This window comes from Tachypleus tridentatus, chromosome 3 (genome assembly GCF_004210375.1).
Source record: "Tachypleus tridentatus isolate NWPU-2018 chromosome 3, ASM421037v1, whole genome shotgun sequence".
Lineage (NCBI taxonomy): Eukaryota > Metazoa > Arthropoda > Merostomata > Xiphosura > Limulidae > Tachypleus > Tachypleus tridentatus.
Window position 1 is genome coordinate 73,956,190 of NC_134827.1, and position 18,389 is coordinate 73,974,578.

Here is an 18,389-nt window from a genome sequence, read left to right on the forward strand (position 1 = left end):
GTTTACAGACAGTGTTAAAGAACCTTCCTACCGAACACGTTAGAAAATACGTGTTGGGACTTCACGAATGTGGAAAGAAAACACTTTCATCGTAAACCACTTATCATAATTAAAGGTTTTTACTGTAAAATAAATATAGTTTGAGTTACACGGCTGTTGCTGACAAAACGAAACTAGAGGGAATTAGTAATGGTACCCAAGTCTTAAGGAGCGTTTATCATTTATTTACATCATAAATTTCTAATGTTAATATTCAGTTTTCAGACATGTGATTTTTATCAAAGAAAAAGAAAACCCGATATTGTAAAGTTCCAGATAACACCGAGGGTCGGTAGACAGTGTCATATTTGTGTAAGTTGATGTTTAGTAAAGAAACAAACCTTCCAGCCAGTATAGATACAAAATTTCTGTTTATTCGTTATTTACTGAACACGAATATTGGACATATTAAATCACAGAGATTAATTCAGGTTTATTTCAAACTTTATCCACTTCAAGAGGAAAAACTGAGCAATACTGAAATGAAAACAAAACAGTTATAGCATAACTTGTAAACCTGGTGTCAAATCTTAAAACTACATCCTTCGTTTAGTTGTTCAGAAGCTGGCAGTTTCTTTAAAGTTAAGTTTCCTCATCAACCAATATTTTAATACAGTTTAAAAAACAAAGTGATATACTTTCTAATTACCACCTGTAAGTTATAGGATGTCGTCAAAACATGATTATTGTCTCTATTAAGCATGCATCTGACTAGGTTCAAAGAGAAGCTTATATCTGATTGATCAGTTCTTTAATGTACTGTTATATTCTAAATGACTGAAGTATGCCGAGGATCGAAAACCATTTTCCTTGGTTCTTTGTAAAATTTCACCAAAGTTAGTATCGCAATGGTTAGAAGTTATAATTAATTATCTCTAACGATTTCCTCTTTATTACAGAGTTAGATAAACGTATTAAGTTTAAGGTTGATATCCACCAAAGGTTTTGAAAATAAAGATATTAACTAGTCATTCGCTCACAAGAAATAGGTCTAAATCAAACACGTACAACCAAAGTAATTCTCACTGTGTCTTTGGTTTTACTAAGAGAAATTCGTTTCTAAAGCTATTTTGAACTTGTTTCACGTGTTGAGAAACGTTGAGAACATTTTTGGCATAAAACGCTTATTACCATAAGCTCGTATTATCGTCGGCTTCACCCTTAACCCTGACAAACAACAAACGATTACTTCTTCCCATTGTATTATCAACTTCGGTCTTAATTCAGACAAACAATGAACGAACATTTTTTCCTTTTCCATAATCATTTATATGCAAAAACGGCTCGTTTGGGCTGAGAAAACACTTTACATAGAAGAGCGAACAACGTATGTTCTTCTATGTAAAGTGTTTTCTCAGCCCAAACGAGCCGTTTTTGCATATAAATTTCTCAACAAGTGGGTTTCTCGTCATCACTGATTTTCCATAATCAATTCCACCTTTAAACTCAAGAGTCAAGGAAATAATAGCACTTTATTCACACACTCACAAAATGATGACCTAAAAAGGAAAGGGTCTAACTCTCACAAATTATGGAATAGAGTTTAATACGCTGATGAAATCAAGAGATTGTTCACGTATTAAAAGGCATAACATGAAAAGATAAACACACATTACTCATATGACTAATATAGACACTACATAAGACTGAAGATTGAATTATTATAATTATCACACAATTCCCAGGCTGATAAACCAACTTATAATAGGCAAATTAGGTTAGGGTTGTGAAGGTGTGTGTATATGTATATACAAGATTATAAGTATAAGCTATTTAAACTTAGTAGGTGTTTCTGAATATTAATTCACTATTAAGCCTTAACATGACGTAATATATATAAATTGATTTTTTTTGTTTCGGCTTGTTTTTGTTTATAACAAACTATATATGAACATATATATATTTAAACAAACTAAAATTACGAGAGTAAAAAAAAATTATATGTTTTAACATTATTACGTCAAATTTATAATAACATATAACATCAAACTAATTTTTATACGTCAGTTTGTAGGTTAACCATATCTTTATGTGAAAATAATAGATACATGAATCTAAATGTAAAAACGGCTGGTTTAGGTTGAGAAAATTTTTATGTAGAGGAACGAACAACGTTTCGACCTTCTTCGGTCATCGTCAGGTTCACATAGAAAGAAAGAGGTAACTGACCGATAGCTGACCACATGTTTCAAGGGGGTTGGGTAACTGAGTGTAGAAATGTAGAGGGCGTGCTTAGATGTTTCAATATATTATTAATATAAGTATTTTGTTTGTTTGTTTAAAATTTCGCGCAAAGCTACTCGAGGGCTATCTGCGCTAGCCGTCCCTAATTTAGCAGTGTAAGACTAGAGGAAATACAGCTACTCATCACCACCAACCGCCAACTCTTGGGTTACTCTTTTACCAACGAATAGTGGGATTGACCGTTACATTATAACGCCCCCACGGCTGAAATGGCGAGCATGTTTGGTGCGACCAGGATTCGAACCCGCGACCCTCGGATTACGAGTCGAACTCCTTAACACACTTGGCCATGCCGGGTCAATATAGGTATAAAGGTGTTCCTTTATATTGGTTTATTTTGGGCTTGAGTTGTTGTATAAGTAGGGCTTCTTTAATTTTGGGTTTGTTTATGTTTGTTTCTTAATTTAGTATTTGGGTGTTTTCTACCGTTATGTTGTGTTTATTCGATTTGCAGTGTTCGAAAACGTGTGAAGATGCCTTTTTTGTGTTCTTTGAATCTGGTTTCCATTTTTCTACTTGTTTCTCTAATATAGAAGTCGTGGTAGATATCACATTGAATTTTATAAATAATGTTGGGGTGGTGTTTGTCAGTGTAGTTTTTACATAGTATAGACCTTAGTTTTGTGCCTGGTTTCTGAATTAGACAAAATAAAACAATACTTCATCAACATCAATAAGTTTCCTCCACAAACCGTAGAAAACATTATATGCACACACCTAGACATAAAGCAAAATCAACCAACAAAAGTAAATATATCTCACGAATTAAAAAATCACGAAACCATATATTGCTGCATACCATATATTCCCGACATCAGCAGAAAAATAACCAACATTTGGCAAAAACTAGTAACAAAATATGACATTCCAGTTAATGCCAAATTTATTCTAAAACCAGGAACAAAACTAAGGTCTATACTATGCAGAAATTACACTGACAAACACCTCACCAACATTATTTATAAAGAAATGGAAACCAGATTCAAAGAACACAAAAAGTCACCTTCACACGTTTTCGAACACTGTAAAACAAATAAACACAACATAACCATACAAAAAACACCCAAATACTAAATAAAGAAACGAACATAAATAAACGCAAAATTAAAGAAGCCTTACTCATACAACTCAATCCTAAAATAAACCAATATAAAGGAACACCTTTATTGTATATTAATAAATATGATCAAACATCTAAGCACGCCCTCTACATCTCTACACTCAGTTACACAATTCCCTTGAAACATGTCAGCTATCGGTTAGTTACCTCTTTCTTTCTTTGTGAACCTGACGATGACCAAAGAAGGTCAAAACTTTATACGCTCCTCTACATAAAAATTTTTCTCAACCCAAACCAGCCGTTTTTACATATATATTTTTCTCTACAAGTGGAGTTTCTCGTCATCACTGAGACACATGAATATATTGTTCATGGAATAGTTTCGATTCGTAGCTTTGAACTGTAACCCATACAGCAGGGAAACTAAAGTTCTTGATACATCGTATAGGAATGTTTGAATTCGGAACAGTTTTTAAAGAAAAAATATTTATAATTAAACAAATTTTTCGATAAAAAATTTGGAGAATTTTTTTTTTACACTTGTTACTAACATCCACTTTGAGAGAATCAATGTTGGGTCTTGTCCTATTAGATTTACATTTTCGCATTCTGTCCATTTTCTTCGTCAGAACTTCCCTCAAAAGCAGTGTTTCTAAACCCTTCCAAAGTTCCATCAGGAGTTGCCAAAATCTTGTCTAGCCGACCTCGCTGTCGACTAGGAGGATTTGAAAACTGATTTCTAGCACCTAGAGTCTCCATTTGACCAGATTTCTTCATTAAAGACGAACGGCGATCAGCTAAAACTTTGAGTGTATCCTTCCGCCGGTGGAATCCGCTCAGCACTGGAGTACCTTTGAACATAAGTTTAAAAAAAAGATCAGAGAAAGCGTTTAGAGTAAGAACTGAAAAACAATCCGTGAAGAAAAAATTATACAATTTTTCAAGAGTAAAAGGTGTAAAACAGTCCTCGGGTAAAATATTCACGCGAAGTTTGTGGTTTATTTGTTTACTGTTAAGCGTAAACCTACACAGTGGGTATTTATTCTGTGCCCACCACGAGGGATAACAAAACTCCACTGTTAGCGTTATAAGTTTTCAGACTTACCGTTGAGCCAATGGGGGCTCGAAGTTTCTAGAATAAACACTTTAAAACAGTTCTCAAAAAAAGATTCCGGAGTAAACATCTTTAATAAACCTCGAGAGAAAACATTACCCGTTTTCTCCAGAATAAATACTGTATAACAGTCAACAAGTAAAAATATAAACAAACAAACAAACAAAGCTTCTTGAATAAATACAGACTGAAAGAGGTTGATTTAAGCTGCGAAAGTGAGTATGAAACTTCTATTGTAGCTAAGCCTAAAGATACTTGAGAATCTGTGTTTTATCTTGCAGAAAAAAAATATCCATTTTACATTTTGAAAAGAGTGAGAAAGGACTACAAAACTCCCTTCAGATTGCTAGAAAAAGATGAGATCAATTAACTGTGCGAAGAGGGGATCCAGATATTATACTGATAAATTTATTAGGGTAAGCAAAACGTTTTGTTAACGTAACTTATTGTCGACCTGTGTTATAAAGCAATGGGACACTTTAATTAACGTTAACTTACCCATTTCGTTTTCTGGAGAAATATTCATGAATCTTTTTCTAAACGCAACATCTAACGTTCCAACTCTCGTTTTTTGTTGTCGTCGTTTTTCCAGATTTTGAATGGTTCTTCGTCTTGCTAGTCGGTCCCCACTTCCATAGTCCTCACTTTTGTCGTCGTCCTCCAAACCCTTCAACTTCTGAAGTTGTCGAGCTATCTGGATGGCATTTTTGTCGAAAAAGGCATCTTCCGTCAGATCTTCCACCTTCTGATTACAACAAGTAAGCTCGATCGATGCCAAGATGTGTGACAAGGTACCAAACCGATGGAACAACATGGCTAAAAACTGGACAATTAGGATGATGGCAAAAAATGTTGCAAATACCAATCCAATGGGTTCCAGCTGCAAATATTCCTTGTCGATCCGTATCTCGCTGGTTTCCGGAATGTAAGTGATATTAGTCTTTACTCCTAGCGGCCAGTTAATGTGCAATTGGTCCTTGTTGAGTTGAAGAAGAAAGACAATAAGGATGAAAAGAGCGTTGGACATTAGAAACCCAAAAACCACTTTGTTTCGCAGCTCTTTCAACTCGGATGCTACCCTTGCCTCGTGTTCCTTGTTCTGATCCAATGGGTAGAGGTACTTCTCTATCATATCCTTCCAGAACTGGATCTCAGGCCCGTTCAGATATTCCACTTCTCCACGTTTCAGATCTTTGTCTTCAATCCAGTATGGATTTATGAGATCATCACGTTCCACTCTAGGTTCTGTTCAGCAAATATATATGTATGATATATTAGTTATAACTTTAAAATCAAGCCGCAACAAAAATAAATTAAACAATAAACGCTGCACCAATTAAAAGATTCCTAGGATACAATCTATAATGTGGGATTATGAAATGTACCCTAGATTTTGTAGGTGACTAGAGAAGTAGGGCAAACATTGCTATGGGGATACACCGTCTATCAGTTTGTCAGTCTATCATTTGCCAGTCTCACATAAGAAATAAAGGAGTAGCAATAGATACAGAAATAGAAATTAGGAGAGTGAGATGTGGGTGCTTAAGCCCACAACGTCCCACATCTATATACAGTCATGTGAAAAAGTTAGGACACCCTGTGAAAGCCTGTGTATTTCTGTAACATTTTTGGATATATAGATATTTAATCTCAATTTTAACAATACTGAGAGATTATAGGAATATAACTACACAATTAAAACTAAAGAAAAGACTTTTCAAGATCTTCTGTAAATGTAATTCTACAAAAATGCATGTTCTAACTGAGGAAAAAGTCAGGACATCCCCACATTTATTCCCACTTAAAATGGTTCAACTCACACACAGGTGTATCACACCAAGTGCACATGAATAGAAAATCGTTACTCAGCATTGTGAATGAAGCTTGCCCTATTTAAACCTCAGATATTTAGTTTGGTGTGCTCCTGACTGTTGAAGTGAGAGTGAGCACCATGGTGAGAGAAAAAGAGCTGTCTGAGGCCTTCAAAAAGACAATTGTAGCAGCTTATGAGTCTGGTAATGGACTTAAAAAGATCCCAAAAGATTTTAAAATCAGCCATTACACTGTCCGAAAAATAGTCAACAAGTGGAGGGCTTTCAAAACAACTGCCAACATGCCCAGGTCTAGTCGTCCAAGCAAGTTCACCCCGAGAGCAGGCCACAAGATGCTAAAAGAGGTCTCCAAAAACCCTAAAATGTCATCACGGAACCTACATCAGGCTCTGGTTACTGATGATGTGAAAGTGCATGTCTCTGCAATCAGAAAGAGACTGCACAAATTTAACTTGCATGGGAGGTGTGCAAGGAGGAAACCTTTGCTCTCTAAGAAAAACATCAAGGCCAGATTGGAGTTTGTCAGAGAGAATTTAGACAAAGACCATGACTTCTGGAATAATGTTATTTGGACAGATGAGTCCAAAATCGAATTATTTGGACACCAGAACAGAGGACATGTTTGGCGCAAACCAAATACAGTATTCCAGGAAAAGAACCTCATATCAACTGTGAAGCATGGAAGTGTAAGTGTCATGGTTTGGGGCTGCTTTGCTGTAGCAGGACCTGGACAGCTCACAATCATAGAATCCACCATGAATTCTACTGTGTATCAGAGGGTGCTTGAGGATCATGTCAGACCATCTGTAAGAAAATTAAAGATGAAGCGGAACTGGACCCTGCAATACGACAACGACCTAAAACATACCAGTAAATCCACCAAGGACTGGCTAAAAACTAAGAAATGGAGAGTCCTGGAATGGCCGAGTCAAAGCCCAGATCTTAATCCCATTGAGATGCTGTGGGGTGACTTGAAACGGGCTGTACACGCAAGAAACCCCTCAAATATCTCACAGCTGAAAGAATTCTGCATTGAGGAGTGAGGCAAACTTTCTTCAGACCGATGTCAGAGACTGGTAGATGGCTACAAGAAGCGTCTCACTGCAGTTATTTCAGCCAAAGGAATTAGGGGGTAGAGTGTACTAACTATTTCCTCAGTTAGAATATGCATTTTTGTAGAATTGCATTTACAGTAAATTTTGAAAAGTTTTTTCTTCAGTTTTAATTGTTTAGTTATGTTCCTATAATTTCTCAGTACTGTTGAAATTTAGATTAAATATCTATATATCCAAAAATGTTACAAAAATATACAGGCTTTCACAGGGTGTCCTAACTTTTTCACATGACTGTATATATATCACTTGAACATCTAACGAATTTTCATGATTACTTTGTGCCGGGTATATTTCTACTGTGAAGTTGAATATGATATAATATTTAATAATAAAGTGTGATCTTCCTCTCTTAATACTAACAAAAGATTTTCATTGCGTTTGTTACAAAACTTAAAAGAATTTAAATATCATTTTTTTCCTTACAGATTTAAACGAGAGCTTTGATAAATGTAGAATATTTTAAACATGAATTTAGCCAAATAAAATAAGTAAAGATTATAATTTCTTTTCAGGCACATAATGTTACTGTATTGCGATTTCATTTTGCACAATGCTTATTATTTGTTATTGACAAACAACTAATTTCAGTAACACATTTATCTTTATCAGGATTATCTAGTATCTACATCGTCAGTTTAGTCTAACTAGGGTTAGTATCTAAATTGTTAGTTTAGCCTAACTAGAGCAAGTATCTACAGTGTTAGCTTATCCTAACTATGGCTGGTATCTGCAGTGTCAGCTGGTTTTTAAAAAAATGAACTCACCCATTAACGGTTGTAGATGAATGTAGGCTAAGCTTACACTGACGATGGTAGCTGTGTGACCAAAGATTTTACCTTTTATTGTGCCCCCCCTCAACAAAAATGATTTTCTGTGATTTTCGCTTTTAATAAGTAGAGATAAGTGTATAAGTATTTAACCACAGAAATAATTTCATTCTAGAATCTTAAACAATTGTTAAACATTTTTAAATTGAAAGAAACTTCACCCAATCTTTCACTGTCAGTATCTTCAGAATCACTTTCAAACCCCCCATTTTCTCCTTCTGCCACTGGAGAACCACGGTCAGAGCGTCGACCCATGGAAGATCGACGTTTGATCCCTCCTCCAGGCAACAATCCTTGACCAATGTCCAGTTGTCTTTCCAGCGAAGAGATTTTAGTGTTCAAAGATTCCAGCTGGTCACTGATCCTCAAGAGTTGAATCTTTTCCTCACTAGCCTTTGGATAAGTACAGATCATACACTTAAAAAGATTAGCTAAGCTAAATGTTATGCTTCCATCTTCTTCATCTTCATTTCTACCCATGCCAAGAAATCCAAACAGGTCGCTTTTTTTCTTCCTTGTTTTCTTCATTTCCTCTACTTCCTTCCTCTCTTCTTCCACCTGCTTTTTGGACTTCTTAGTTTGGATTTCACGAGTGCCCCAAGAAACGACGTTTAGATTTACCAGCGAGTATAGAATCAACAACAAGTACATGGAGGGTACACTGATGAAGTAAAGAAGTCCAGGAACGACACACCAAAACTCCTGTGGGTGGATAATGGCTGCTATAAAGAAACTGCTTGAGAGTCCAATTAAGAAAATAGAAGATGGAGAGCCAACACCATCCTCCGACAACTGGATGGACGTACCCACCAGTACCGCCATCATTAGAAGAGCATATGCAGAGCTGAATATTTGGGCTATAAGAATCTGAAAAACAAATAAAGAAAAAATCAACGGACGTCAATTTCACAAAAAACAAGGAACTTGCAATCAACCTTATATATAGTAAAAACGATACAAGTTGTTTTGAATATTGATATGCGTGTAACGTATATGATTTACAGTATTTCTAAACATCTGAAATATAGTGATACTGCTGAGCATGTGTAAAAGAATTAGGATCAGTTAAAAAATTGTGTCGATTTCGTTGTAAAATTATAATCGTCGACTTACCTGAATGTTGTTATTGGCTACGAAACAAATGAAGATGAAGAAAAGAATTGGGACGATATTGGCAGTGAAAGACGTCCAGTTAGAAATTTTGAAGGCTGCCACCATAGCACCCACCAGCATCAGGAATATGGTACCAGGACCGAGAACGGTTCCCACCATCAGCATGCCTTGGTAAATGATGTAGGGAATGGAAATGCTATCATTGATGCTAACCGTTCTCTTGTAATCACCCAATAAGTCCATAATGTTCGCCATGGTAGAGGGCGCCCATCGTCGACGCTGGGTGTAGAACTCGCCAAAACCTTCAGGACAGTGTGTATAAGCGTCAGAAGCAGCGCTGTACTCCACTCTGTAGCCACGTTGCAGCATTAAGGTACAGAGCCAACGGTCCTCACCTGTCAACGACGGTTACGTAAAATAATCACGTTGAATTTTTACTCAATCAAAAAAAAATTACAAAATATTATGTAAAACGTTCCCACTAGCCGTATGCGATACTCCTAGTATTAAACTCAGAATTATGTTCCTGCTCACTTCTAAAGTTTAGTCTCATAACACTTAAAGTTCGAGATTCTATCCCCACAGCAGACACACTCTAAATTAAAGTTTTGGGTAATTTTACGCTGACCCTAATATTATAGTATTCAAACTCAAGCGGAATCACTTTTCCTCTGTAAAGTACCATCTACACGAGACCCATCCAATTTCGTAAATTTGATATTTATGTAACTTATTTACTATTATTTTCACACACATATCTCATCACGTGAGAAATATTGAACAATTATTTTTAGGCCTAACGTGAAGAAACTGTTTATACTTTTACTAACTAAGATAGTAAGGTTTCATTGAGAGATATTATACTGTGGTCACTAACTAATATGTTACTTGTTATGGAATGCATTATTAGATGAGACACACTCTTATGTTACTCGTTCAAAGGGAACTTTGTTTAAAAAGACACAAAGCTCACCCTGATCGTACTGTACGTAGTGTAACGGATCTTCTGATTTCGTTGTATATCTTCTCATTACGTTATCGTCCATTAGAGCTTTTGCTCGGAAGAGTGAAAAACATCCGGGACTGCACAACACGCAGCCAATCATGTGCTCAGTAGCCTTCTGAAGCCAGTGACCAATGGCATATTCGAATTTCTGATACCATACCATAGGACCTAAAAGTAGAAATTTTAGTCAAGTATATTAATAAACACAACTGTCTATTGAAAGAACGCCAGTAATTCATAACGTATGAAAACAGTGATTCTAGTTGCTCAAACATTTAAGTTACGAAATAAACCAAGTGTAAACAAGAAATAGTTTAGCTCAAAAGATGGCGCTTATAACTAATTCTTTCATCAAAAGGAAATATAATACATTAACGTTGCTTCCAATGGATAATTTGCAACGCATACTAGGTAATAGAGACTTTCCCTGTGTAAGGATGTCTAAAAAAATAAACTGATTTTAACTACAATATTTCTAACTGTCACTGGAAATACTTAAATATAGGAAAGCGCTTGGGTCATAGAGTTTCGCATCTTTGTGTTAAATGTACTTCTTTAACCTGCATGTTTTCCTAACATCCTGAACGATTAGAAATATTTACACACTAGTTTAACGACTCATCTTTAGAGATTGTCTTTGACAGGGATGACGTAACATGCTGTACAATCAGCATACGCGAGAGAAAAAATCAGAGAAATGTTTCCTCAGCATGTTTTATGAAAAATGTTCTTGAAAATTATCACGAAATATTTTCAACGCACTTTCAATAAAATAATTAACTCTAGGAAGAGGTTTTATCATGTGATAAAGTAGACGTCTTACAAAAGTCTCGTAACAAAGTAAAGATAACAAATACGCTCCTGGTTGGTTAAAGACAAAAACGTTTTCTGAAAATATTTCTTAAATTAAAAGCAAGATATATACCAAGACACGTCTCCTTGTTTCTGCTAATAGCCGCCAAGCACAACTAACACTGTTCATGGAAACACGTTTTGTGTGTGTGTGTGTGTGTGTGTGTATTCTGCAGATAATGCTAACTTAATATTTAGTACAAATAAGCTCAGAAACAGAGAGTGACAATCTCGAACTTTTAATAATTAGTTAAAATAAATAGTTTTAATATAATTATCGAAGGTGAGGATATTTCACTGGCTTAACTTTACAAGTTCTTGTAGTTTCGGATTGTATACTCAGCGTAAACAGTTTACGATTTCTTAAGCTAAACGTCTAATTTCCACAGTTATTTCAACATTTTTACCTCTCTGTTTATAAGAAAGTTAAATTTGGTCTAAGCTCTTCTTAGCTAATTTTAGACATTCTAACATTCGTCCCATAGCAAAAACTAAAAAAACGAACTTTGAAAGAATAGACTGCGTGTATAGAAGGCGTAAAAAGAAACTATAGAAGATACCCCTTCCGACAGGATGAATTCGACCACATGCAGCTCCCAAGCTTCGATTTTTCTTCATCAGGTCTACTAAAAGCTGAACAGCATGAGGCCTAAAGTTGATGTCGCCATCTAGTGTCAAAATGAAGGTGTTTTCTGCAATGACTTCTTTCCTGTTGACGTCGATTGGAAGCTCCATTAACCTGTGCCCCAACAGGTAGTACATGTACATCACCTGGTCATGGAAAAATACAATAATAGGGAAAAAATACTATTGACATATACCTCGTTAAAATGAAGGCCACATTATATTGATGTGTATACATGATTTCTAAGGGCAGCTCACAGTCCTGTAAAAAAAAAACAATCCCCAAAAACTAAAAACATAACTTAACGTGATTCGAAAACTGTCACCTTCTAGTAACAAATAAAGTTTCTTTTAATCTGAAATGTTTTCAGATTTCACTGGCTAGAAACTAAAAGAGCGATACATAATTCATAATTACAACCAGAATAATTTTCTAGAAACTCTAGTGATAATAAAACATGATTCTATTGAAGGTTAATATTGTTAAAAGTTTAGTGATAATAAGACGGGTTTCTACAGCAAGCTAATATTGTTAAAACTTTATTGATAATAAGACGTGTTACTACAGCACGTTAATATTGTCAAACTTTAGTAATAAGAAGACGTGTTTCTACCGCAGGTCAATATTGTTAAACTGTATTGATAACAAGACGTGTATCTACAGCAGGTTGATATTGTTAAAAATTAGTGATAATAGGACGTGTTTGTACATCTGGTTAATATTGTTAAACGTTTAGTATTAGTAAGACGTGTTTCTACAGCATGTTGATATTGTTAAAACTTTTGTGATAATAAAACGTGTTTCTAGACAGATTAATATTGTTAAAAGTTTATTGACAATAAGACAGGTTTCTACAGCAAGCTAATATTGTCGAAACGTTATTGAAATAAGACGTGTTTCTACAACAACTTAATATTGTTAAAAATTTATTGCTAAGAAAACGTGTTTCTACAGCAGGTTAATATTGTTAAAACTTTATTAATAATAAAGCGTGTATCTAGAGCAGGTTAATATTGTTAAAATTTAGTGATAATAAGGCGTGTTTCTACAACTAGTTAATATTGTTACAACTGTATTTATAACAAGACGAGTATCATAAGCAGGTTGATATTGTTAAAAAAATAGTGATAATAGGACGTCTTTGTACATCTGGTTAATATTGTTAAACGTTTAGTATTAGTAAGACGTGTTTCTACAGCATGTTGATATTGTTAAAACTTTTGTGATAATAAAACGTGTTTCTAGGCAGATTAATATTGTTAAAAGTTTATTGACAATAAGACAGGTTTCTACAGCAAGCTAATATTGTCGAAAAGTTATTGAAATAAGACGTGTTTCTACAACAGCTTAATATTGTTAAAAATTTATTGATAATAAGACATGTTTCAACAGCAAGCTATTTTTGTTAAAAATGTATTGCTAAGAAAACGTATTTCTACAGCAAGTTAATATTGTTAAAACTTTATTAATAATAAAGCGTGTATCTAGAGCAGGTTAATATTGTTAAACTTTAGTGATAATGAGACATATTTCTACAACAGGTTCATATTGTTAAAACTTTATTGATAATAAGGCGTGTTACTACAGCAGGTTAATATTGTTAATACTTTATTGATAATAAGACGTGTTTATACAGCAAGCTCATATTGTTAAAACGTTATTGATAATGAAACACAAATTTTGTTCCTTGATAGTATGTGTTATTTCTTAATTGCTTATGTTGTAAAAGTACTTAAAATGGCCAGTATTCTCTTCAAACTTTGCTTTTATGACCTGGATAATGAAATTTAGAAATTAACCTATTTTCTATGTAAAACTGGGCAAATTTGCATATTTTCATTTACATAAGGTCTGAATGAAACAACAAATGAATCAAGAATTACATTTATTTATAATAAAGTTATACAAAAATTAACATAAATGCTTAGAAGTGAGTAGTGTTTCGAGATTTGCGACTGTAATGTTAATCACTTTGACATATCAGCCCCCAATTATAGTATCCAGTCATGTTTTTGTTATACGCTCCTTGGTAGCGGCGTTCTAAGTCCAGTATATTTTGGTGGAAAGGCTCGCCTTGCTCTTCTGAGTATGCTCCCATGTTCTCCTTGAATTTATAAAGATGAGCGTCAAGGCTATGGACTTTCAGGGACATCCTGGAGCCCATTTTGCCGTAGTTCTTCACCAGAGTCTGAACCAGTTCTTCTTAATTTTTGGCCTTGTGATTGCCCAAAAGCCCCAAACCACTGCGATAAAGCTGTCCAAGCTTTTCTTTCCTTCCTACTGAGCTTCTTGGAGAATTCTGCTCACTCCAGGATTTTCTTTATTTGTTGTCCAACGAAGACACCAGCTTTGACCTTTGATTCAGACAGCTTAGGGAAGAAGTCTCAAAGGTACTTGAAGTCTGCAGACTCCTTATCAAGAGCTGTGACAGATAGTTTCATAAGACTCAATTTTATCTGCAATGGTGGGAACAATACCTTCTGGAGGTCTACTAGTGACTCACACTTGACATTGTGTCTTTCCACAGAGAACTCGGTCCGTTGTGGCCAGTGCTTCTTGTTGTTCTGCGCTGCGGTATTCCTGCTGTCCCAAAGGCAAAAATAACAGGAAAACTTGGTAAAGCCTCCTTGGGGATCAATCAGGAATGCCACCATTTTGAAGTCTCCGATAACCTCCCTGCCATACTCATCATATATGTAAAAAACGGTTGGTATGGGTAGAGAAAGCACTATGTAGAGGAGCGAACAACATTCGCTCCTCTACATAGTGCTTTCTCTACCCATATCAGCCTTTTTTACATATATAATTTTCTCTACAAGTGGGTTTTCTCGTCATCACGGATCATACTCATCATACTTCAAGGCTTCTAGCAAGGTCTTGACGCTGTTGTATACCTCTTTTAGGTGCACCGAATGAGCCAGAGGAAGAAACGGATACTTATTCCCGTTATTGAGCAGTACAGCTTTGAGGTTTCTGGATGAGCTATCAATGAAGAGGCGCCACTCGTTCGGGTTACAGGCAATTGCCTCGTACAGACCGGATACATTGTGGCAGAAGCAGAGCCCATCTTACCGAGTGAAGAAGCTTGAAAAATGTCGGCGACGCTTCCTCTGACTTGTGACTTGCACACTTTCATCTAACAAATCTCACTCTTTGAGCCTAGATGTCAAAAGCTCGGCCTGCGACTTTGTTAGACCAATATCTATGGAATGTTCTGGAAAATGGGTAAATTTGCAAATTTCATGACCCAGGTCACAAAAGCAAAGTTTGAAGAGAAAAATAGGTCTTTTCCATTTAGATAAACAATTGGGAAATAAAACTGCCCAGGAAGAAGAAAAAGTAAAAATGTTACATAGTGTAATAAGATGTGTTTCTACAGCAGGTTAATATTGTTAAAACTTTAGTGATAATAAGGCGTGTTTCTATAGCAGGTTAATGTTTTTAAAATTTTATTGATAATAAGTGCTGTATCTACAGCAGGTTAATATTGTTAAAACTTTAATGATAATAAGACCTGCATCTACAGCAGGTTAATATTGTTGAAACATTAATGATAATAAGACGTGTTTCTACAGTAGGTTAATATTGTTAAAACTTTATAGATAATAAGACGTGTTTCTACACCAGGTTAATATTGTTAAAACTTTATAGATGACAAGACGGGTTTCTACAGCAGGTTAATATTGTTAAAAGTTTAGTGATAATTAGACGTGTTTCTATAGCAAGTTAATGTTTTTAAAATTTTATTGATAATAAGTGCTGTATCTACAGCAGGTTAATATTGTTAAAACTTTAATGATAATAAGACCTGCATCTACAGCAGGTTAATATTGTTAAAACATTAATGATAATAAGACGTGTTTCTACAGTAGGTTAATATTGTTAAAACTTTATAGATAATAAGACGTGTTTCTACACCAGGTTAATATTGTTAAAACTTTATAGATGACAAGACGGGTTTCTACAGCAGGTTAATATTGTTAAAAGTTTAGTGATAATTAGACGTGTTTCTATAGCAAGTTAATATTGTTAAAATTTTAGTATAATAAGACGTGTTTCTACAGCAAGTTAATATTGTTAAAACTTTAGTGATAATAAGATGTGTTTCTACGGCAGAGACACTAAGACGTGCTTGCACAGAAACTCCAAAAATATAGATATGATGGACTGAAATTAATTTGTAAGAACGTTCCCTTTATAAATTGTTAAACAAAAATAGATGATGTCTTAATAACACAAACTTACTAGAAACATTTGAACCAAAAACAACATAAATTCATGTCTGTTCTTACATGGCAGCATGAGTAACACATGAAACTTTTTAAACAACCCTCTAAACGTTTTGCTAACCTCCGTTGTCCAACCATGACCTATAAGATGAAATAATATCGATATCACCATGAAAACAGTAATTTGCAGTTCTATCATACAGTACACAATCTGTTACATTAACTTGTTACTGTGCTAAAATCAAACAACTGTTGTTTTTTTTTAATTTGTAAACATTAATAAAAAATGATGCGTGATTATTTATTAAAGATGACCATCATAATCGGACTCTGAAATATCATCAGGCCTGCTTAATACGTGGAATTTTAAAGACCTATAAAACAAGCATTCAAATATAATTTATCCAATTAAAACTCGAGTTTTTGGAAACCTCGAAATAGTTATTTTATTGGTTTAGCTGAAGAATGAAAGTGAATCTGATCTAGAATTGTTTACGTCATATAATAATAATAAATAATAATAAAAGTGAAGTTGAGCGAGAAATGTCTAAGCCATATGATAAAATAATAATATAAAATGTATTGTTATAACTGTAAATGTTTAATCAATCTGCTTTTACAAACGATCAAGTGGCACACAATATTACTAGATATTATATAGACACTAAGGGACGCCATTTTAGTCAGCATGATACACATACAGACAGTTTTAGATATGATTTTCCCATTTGTTGCTTACATTTCTTCTGTTGAAAGACTACAACACTTTAAGCAGGTAAAAATAAAATGAATTTCTTTGTCCACGACAAGTATCGAAACCCGATTTTTAGCGTTATAAGTTTTCAGGCTTTTTAAAAATTGCATGAATTTCTTTAACACTCCTACGAAAAAGATATTTACATCCACTAAAGTGACTTTGGGGCCTATCAGGCCCCATATATTTTTCCAATAGAAACACAGTGATTTAGCAACATTCATTACAAACAACTTTAGAATGGCTCTGACAAACATTTTTTTTACAAATTGAGCAAACAATTTTCGATTGTCTATCTTTTGATCTGCCGCACAAATGGCATCGTCCTCTTTTTGCCCTCTTTGCAGGCGGTTCACATGAGGTTATTTTGTCATTATCTTTGCAGTAAATTTCTTTGATTTCAAGCACCAATTGCCGTATAAATTCTCTTCTGGTTCTTGATTTATGTTGACGAAGAAATTCTGGATGTTTTGTCGAGTATAGAATGAAAGCATTGTACGCAGCAAGATCTAGAATGTTATAGAATATGCAGACTGACCAGCGCTTTGATCGCCTCTTTGTTGTATAATATCTCACCAGTTGATCGAGAGTTTCGACACCTGCGTTCATTGCATTGTAAAGATTGACGATTTCGGGCTTTCCATTCTCTTCTACTTCACCAGACTGATGCTGAGAACTCAGTAGTAGCACATATTTTCCTGGTTTGTCTGAGTGCCTGAGAAGAGTGATGTCGTCATGGTAGAAAAACTTTGGCGATAACTCTCTAGATTTTGCATTTATTTCAGGAGGCAGGAAGGTTCTTGATTTCCGTATGGTTCCAACAAGTCCTGTTCTTTTGGTTCGTAGGTACTTGGCAAGTGTCATTGTTGTGAATAAATTATCTGTCGTTATTGTCCTTCCTTTTCCAAGAAATGGCTAACTCAGTTCTCTGACTATTCTTTCTCCTTGATTTGTTTCTGTCGTATTTCCAACCTTTCCAGTATAAATTTGAGCGTTGAGGAGGTAACTTGTCTTTGCATCTGTTAGGCACCAAATCTTTATTCCGTATTTGCCTGGCTTTGTCGGAATGTATGTTCTGAAGCCAACTCTTCCTTTGAAGTTACATAGTTGTTCATCCACTGTCAGGTATTCGCTTGGGTTGTAACTGTTTTTGCAATTGTCAATGAAAAAATCCCAGACTTCAGAGATGGCGGCATCTTTGATTTCTCTATTTCTTTGAGAGTGGATGTCAAATCTGATTTTTGAGCACATTATTTTGAATTTGTCTTGTGTAACCAGTTTTCGCAAAAATGGCAAACCGAATTCGGTTGAAAACATTTCGTCTATCGATGCATTTTTGAATTTGCTTATTCCAAGGAAAAGATTAGCTGCAATCCATTTCCAGACGTCTTCTTCAAAAATTGGTTCTTTCATGACGGTGTTTGTTGAGTGAATGATCTGTTCCATCATATTATCAGGAATGAAAATTTTGAATGCTTCGAATGGTGTAGAGACTCTTGGAGCAGCTTGCCTTGTAATGCCTGGGTTCCCATTGAATATATTGAGAGCTGCGGTTCTCCTGTTGATCCTTGAAGATGTT

At 35.0% G+C, this 18,389-nt stretch overlaps 1 protein-coding gene across 8 annotated transcripts in view; it reads right to left on the reverse strand.

Annotated features, from left to right (window-relative positions):
* Window positions 1–399: 399 nt before the first annotated feature.
* Window positions 400–18,389, reverse strand: part of LOC143247189 (chitin synthase chs-2-like) — a 46,675-nt gene continuing 28,685 nt past the window's right edge. For all 8 annotated transcript variants that reach the window (XM_076494840.1, XM_076494841.1, XM_076494835.1 and 5 more), the window contains 6 exons: window positions 11,763–11,973; window positions 10,318–10,518; window positions 9,345–9,739; window positions 8,393–9,098; window positions 4,956–5,702; window positions 400–4,194 (listed from right to left, as the gene is read on the reverse strand). In XM_076494840.1, coding sequence (XP_076350955.1) covers window positions 3,938–4,194; window positions 4,956–5,702; window positions 8,393–9,098; window positions 9,345–9,739; window positions 10,318–10,518; window positions 11,763–11,973 — 2,517 coding nt within the window. In that variant the 3' untranslated portion in view covers window positions 400–3,937. The remainder of the gene's footprint in view (window positions 4,195–4,955; window positions 5,703–8,392; window positions 9,099–9,344; window positions 9,740–10,317; window positions 10,519–11,762; window positions 11,974–18,389) is intronic.